Genomic DNA, 6,245 nt, shown 5'->3' on the forward strand with positions numbered 1-6,245 from the left:
AGTCTCTTCCTGTTTTAAATCGGTTAATAGATGCTCATGACTGGTGACACCCCGATGTCGGGCTATGTCTATTCCGCAAATTGCATTATTCACCTTTATTTTGGGATTATTATTATGTTAAAGACTTGATTTGTATTATTTTACTGCATAAAATAAATTGGGTGTGTGTCGGCTGGCCTAGTTTTTACGAGAGGCGCCATCACGATCGGGTCTGGGTTTAGGGTCGTGACATAAACAGTGTGGACCAAAACACAAGTAAAAACAGAAATAGGGCAAGAAAACAAAGGGCAAATCTATACCTAATGAGGTTCAAGAATAAAAGAACTGACCCTATACTCGAACAAGGATGGCTAGGCTCCGATTGCTTCGAGGTGGGTCCATAATTTACACTAAGCAATCGTTCTTGCTGGGAACGATTGGTTAGTGTTAATATTGGGCTCAACTCGTACCTTGAAACTCGAGGAACCAGAAGAAAATTTGGCAAAAATGAGTAAGCTAGGGTTTTCTGAAATTTGAAGAAATTAAAAGGGAAATTTAGGAGTATTGGTTGTGGGATGGTAGTGAGGGAAGGTTGTGGGTTACTTGGTATGATTTTGGGGCCGTTTGGGTGATTTAGGGTTTTTAGGTTCCGATCTTAGATTTAAGATTCAAGACGTTTGGTAGGGATTTGAAGGAAATGGGTTGGGGATTGGGAAAGGGGAGGGAAAGGAGGTTGTAGGGTGTTAATTTGGGAGCGTTTGGAGGTGGTCCACCACCGTGAGGTGATTTCCGATCGGCGGACCGCAGCGGAGACGACGAAGTATATGAGGGTGGCTAGGGATTGTATTTCTGAGTTTGAGAGAGGAAGTGAGAAGGGGTTTTAGGGTTTGGGGGTGGGTTCAGACAGTTATAAGGTAAAGGGGAGGTTAGTTCCCATCCGTTCGATCAAGCAAGATCAACGGATGGGATTCAATAGTCATAGAACGATGTCGTTTTGGGAAGTAGGGGAGTTTGACTGGGTAAGGCTACGAATGGGCCTGGGTCTGGATTGGTTTGGGACCGAATTTTGGGTATAAGATTAACCCAATTTCAGATTAAGACCATTTTTCCTTTATCAATTTCTTTGTTTTATTTATTTCTTTTTCCTGAATTAAAAATCCTAAATTAAATTTCTAAATTAATCTAAATTGTAATATTAAGTCAAATATCTAATTATAAATTTTAAACAATTACTTGATCCTAAATAAAAAGAGAAAAATCACTAATCTAAGAATTAAAAACAAAAATGTAAAAATTAGTTATTTTTTGTGATTTTCATTTTCAATAAAACAACTAACTAACTAATTAATCCTAAAAAATGTAAAAATAAAACCTAAATGCAATGCATGGTATTTTTGACATTTTATGACTTTTAACAAAAATTAAACGTGTACAAAAATATTAACAACTAATAAAATCCTACAAAATCCTATAAATGGCAAATAATTGGAAAAATCTATTTTCTTTGATTTTATAGGAGTATTTCATATAGGAAAAAATCACATGCTCACAGCTTTTACGAGCTGTGATACGAAACACGAAGGGTTTCGGCAAAGATAAAATGAGCAATTACGAGCAATTTTTACCCGTTTGAAGTTCCATGAGAAACATCTTTTGAAAAAGTCTGACCGAACCTTGCTTCGGAGGTTGCCTACATATCTTTGGCTATAAAGGAATCAGGTCAGTGTAGTTATGGAAGTTTTGGTAGTTGGGACCATCGGGAAATTGTGATTTCACTGCTGCTGTTGTTGTTTGTGCTTGCTGAGCTCCTTATTACACCAAAATGAAAAAAAGAAGCTAAACTAGCTAATCCTATCAACTATGAGTTACAATATTCCAATCTATAAACCTTCTAGAGCTTGATCTTGAGTCTTGGTTGGTTCTTCCTGCAGACTCTGACCTGAATCTTGATCCTCATTAGTTGCAACCGCTGATTCATTCTTCTTCAGCTTTTCAAAGCAAGGCGGGACATTCAAAGCTTGTGACTTCAATCACATCTTGAGCAATCCGCATCTTTTCTCCGCTTCTGCACTTGGAGTTCAACTTCTTTTCTTGTTCTTCTTTTCTTTTATTTGGGTTGAGACTTCTTCTGTTTGGTCATCTCAAACCTTCACGGTAAAAACCTGTTCAGGCACCAAAGCAAACAAACGAATGAAATAGTTTTGCCCCAGTTTTCACTAGGAAAATTTCGTGAGTTATTGTAACAAAAATCTAAACTACCTCTTTATTTAAAGCAATAAAATCAGGATTGCATATCCTTGGGAAAAAAAGATTAAGGAGTGGAGCCCGATATCTATAATGAAATCAACTAGGGATTGGGGGCCCTAAGTTGGGAAGATTACTAGGCTATGTTGGAAAAATGATTGGGTTATGCCGGGAAAGTCATCGGGTTATGCCGGAAAAGGTCCTCCAGTTATGCCGGGGATGTCCACGGGTTTTGCCGAAAAAGTCATCGGGTTGTGTCGAAAAAGGTCATCGAGTATGTCGGAAAGGTCATCGGGTTATGCCGGAAAAAGGTCCTCGGGTTATGTCGGGGAGGTCCACGGGTTATGCCGGGAAAGTCATCGGGTTATGCCGGAAAAAGGTCCTCGGGTTACGCCGGGGAGTTCCACGGGTTATGCCGGAAAAGTCATCGGGTTATGCCAGAAAAAGGTCCTCGGGTTATGCCGGGGAGGTCCACGGGTTATGCCGGGGTTCAACTAGGGAGTGAGACTCTATACTGAAAAAGACTACCAGGTTATGCTGGAAGCGACTAAGGAATAAGACCCTATGTTGAAAAAACGTAGCTAGAGATTGGGGACCCTAGGCTACCATGATTTTGAATTCTTTTTTCAGGAGAATGAATGAAGAGTTTAAAAAGGACTTCCCTTTTCGGGTCAACTTTTGCTGCAACACCGTTTTGGTTTCTGCGTGCCTTGCTTTTATTGCACCTACTTCTTGTAAGATTGTTTTGGATTGCACTTGTTTTCTTGTTTTCAAATCAAAGAACAATTTGTCAGTTCGAAACGGTGGTTGGTTTTGTGGCCTTGATTGTTTTAATCACTTGATCTCGTCCCAACTCTTTCGATGAAAATCTCCATTACTCGCTAGCTTTCTGGAGATCAGTTTCCTTTATAAACCAAGGGAGCTTTACTTTCCAATACTCCACGTGACGGTTAGCCCCTGTGGCGCTTTGGCCTTTTCATCTTATTTTGCCTTTATGAGCAGTTGACTTTGAATTTCTTTCCTTTTCAATAATTTTGACTCTGGAGAATCGACCATCATGGACAGTCAAGATTGACTTGATGCACCTCCTAAGACTGGGTGCTTTCCCTTGAATTTCATCTTTTGTTAAACAGGACCCTATAAAACCAATCTTGTCATCTCTTCTTTGTATTAGTTTCGGAGGAGGATTAAACTGAAAGTGATTCAAAGAAAAGTAAACAAAGGACAGGATAAAGAACTCAAACGAGAAGTGTCCCTTTCGGGGAAAGGAAAAAAAGGACTTATCTAGAGTGCCTGCAGACTTCAATAGACATGACATGCTTCTTGGACTGCATACCCGATCTGTAAAACCATCCAATCTTACAAAGATTCTTCATAATCCATATCTTAAAGCTGAGAAACCTTGCCAGAACTCTTATCAGTGCTGATGGTTGTAAGTGATTCCCTTTTTTGATCAGTGGCACCCTTTGCGGGTTTTCACCAACTGACCTCTCTCATTTCTCTTCTTACCATCGCCTTATAGTGCTCTTTGCGAGTTTTTACTAACAAGACTCTCTCATTTTCAATTTCTCTACTCACCGTGTGGGTTTTCCCTAATAAGACTCTCTCATTTTATTTCTCTCATTTGATTGCATTGAATCCAAGTAGTTGTATTCTCTTATCCTTGAATATTCTCACTGAATGATCGGAAGGACTTGAAAGGATTTGGGTAAAAGTGATTTGGACTGAATTACAACTTTGGAACCATTATGGCGGGATCATCGCCAAACCATTATAATATCTGCCCTAGTTTCACTTTTGGGAATTTGGATTTTTATTTTGGTGTGACTGAACCCCAGAGAGAGGCTGCCTACGTATCCTTTCGGAATCAAGTCAAATGAAGTTCAGGGAAACTTTGTTTTTTGTTTTTTGATTTTTTTCAAACATTTTTGGGTTCTAAAGAGGGTAATCAAAGAAAGCTAACCAGCTCAAAGGGTTAGCAAATGGTTAAAGTGTTTGGATAGCGAGAATGAAAGCCTTCGTCAACCAACTGGAGAATCTTGGTATCACAGAATGGTTAAATGTAATACCTTTTGACCGTGTCTGCATTGACAGTTGTTTCTGGGTCATTTCCTTCAATGTCTCCCAAGTACAACGCCCCTCTCGGCAACAATTTTCTTTTAATGTATGGACCTTTCTAGTTTGGAGCGAACTTTCCTTTTCCCTCCTTGTGATGCGGGAGAATATGTCTCAAAACGAGTTGCCCCACTTCAAAATTCCTAGGCCGCACTTTCTTGTTGTAGGCACGAGCCATTCTTTGTTGATACAACTGCCCGTGGAAAACTACGGCCATCCGCTTTTCATCAATCAGGGTTAACTGTTCTAGATGGGTCTTGACTCACTCATTATCCTGAATCTCAGCTTCAAAGATGATTTGAAGAGATGTAATTTCAACTTCTGCGGGTATTACGACTTCAGTGCCATAAACCAATAGATATGGTGTTGCTCCAACTGATGTGCGCACGGTTATGTGATATCCCAACAATGCAAACGACAACTTTTCATGCCATTGTCTAGAACTTTGAATCATTTTCCTGAGGATCTTCTTGATGTTTTTGTTTGCTGCTTCAACAGAACCATTAGCTTTGGGCCGATAAGGGGTAGAGTTCTGATGCGTGATCTTAAATTGTTCGCATACCTCCCTCATCAAATGACTATTCAAGTTTGTATCATTGTCCGTAATGATAGTTTTAGGAATACCAAAACGACAAATAATGTTGGAATGCACAAAATCCACCACTGCTTTCTTAGTGACGGCTTTAAGAGTGACTGCTTCAACCCACTTTGTGAAGTAGTCAATGGAAACTAATATGAATCTGTGCCTATTTGAAGCTTTTGGCTCGATTGGCCCAATGACATCCATAACCCAAACAACGAACGACCACGATGCTGATATAGGATGTAATTCAGAAATCGCTGCATGAATCAGGTCACCGTGAATCTAACACTGATGGCACTATTGAACAAAACTGAAGTAATCTTTTTCCATAGTCATCCAGTAATAACCTGCTCGAAGGATTTTCTTTACAAGGATGTATCCATTTGTATGGGGCCCGCACACTCCTGCATGCACTTCATTCATGATTCTTCTGGCTTCTTGGGCATCCACATATCTTAGAAGGTTCAGATCTGGAGTCCTTTTGTACAAAACCTCTCCGCTCAAGAAGAAGCCACTGGCGAGCTTTCTAATGGTTCTCTTTTGGTCTCCCCTAGCTTGCCCGGGATATTCCTTTATTTTCAAGAATCTTTTGATATCATGATACCATGGCTAAACATCTGGTTCCACCTCAACTGTATTGCAATTACCATGTCTTTCTTGGATTTGGATTTCCAATGGGTCAATGTGTACATTGCCTAGATACGGCAGCATTGAGGCAAAAGTAGCTAATGCATCGGCTAACTCATTGTGAAACCTAGGAATGTACCTGAACTCGATGGATTTGAACAATTTGCTAAGATCTTCCACATGTTGCCTGTATGGAAAAAGCTTGACATCCCGAGTTTCCCATTCACCTTGAGCTTGTGGGATAATCAAGTCAGAATCTCCCATGATTAACAATTCTTCCAAATCTTGATCGATTTCCATGTTCATACCCATAATGTAGGCTTCATACTCGGAAGTGTTGTTCGTGCAGAAAAACCGAATCTGGGCTGTGGTCAGATAGTGCTAACCAGTGGGCGAAATCAAAATTGCTCCAATCCCGACACATTTTGCATTCACAGCTCCATCGAAGAACATTTTCCAAGAATTAGTGTCCTCTGGAATTACCTCAACTGAATTTACTTCCTCGTCCAGAAAGTAAGTACTCAAAGGCTAATAATTAGCATCAATAAGATTCTTAGCTAGGTGATCCGCTAAAGCTTAAGCTTTCATTGCCGTGCGGGTGACATAGACTATGCTAAACTCGGTGAGTAGGATTTGTCATTTCGCTAACCTCCCTGTGGGCATCGGCTTCTGGAATATGTACTTCAAAGGATCCAAT

At 40.1% G+C, this 6,245-nt stretch overlaps 1 protein-coding gene across 1 annotated transcript; it reads right to left on the bottom strand.

The window, feature by feature from the left end:
- Positions 1-5,530: 5,530 nt before the first annotated feature.
- On the bottom strand, positions 5,531-5,848 carry LOC138873850 (uncharacterized). The gene has a single exon (XM_070152334.1). The coding sequence runs from the start codon at positions 5,846-5,848 to the stop codon at positions 5,531-5,533; it is 318 nt and encodes a 105-aa protein (XP_070008435.1).
- Positions 5,849-6,245: the final 397 nt, after the last annotated feature.

The sequence above is a fragment of the Nicotiana sylvestris genome, chromosome 7 (assembly GCF_000393655.2).
Source record: "Nicotiana sylvestris chromosome 7, ASM39365v2, whole genome shotgun sequence".
NCBI lineage: Eukaryota > Viridiplantae > Streptophyta > Magnoliopsida > Solanales > Solanaceae > Nicotiana > Nicotiana sylvestris.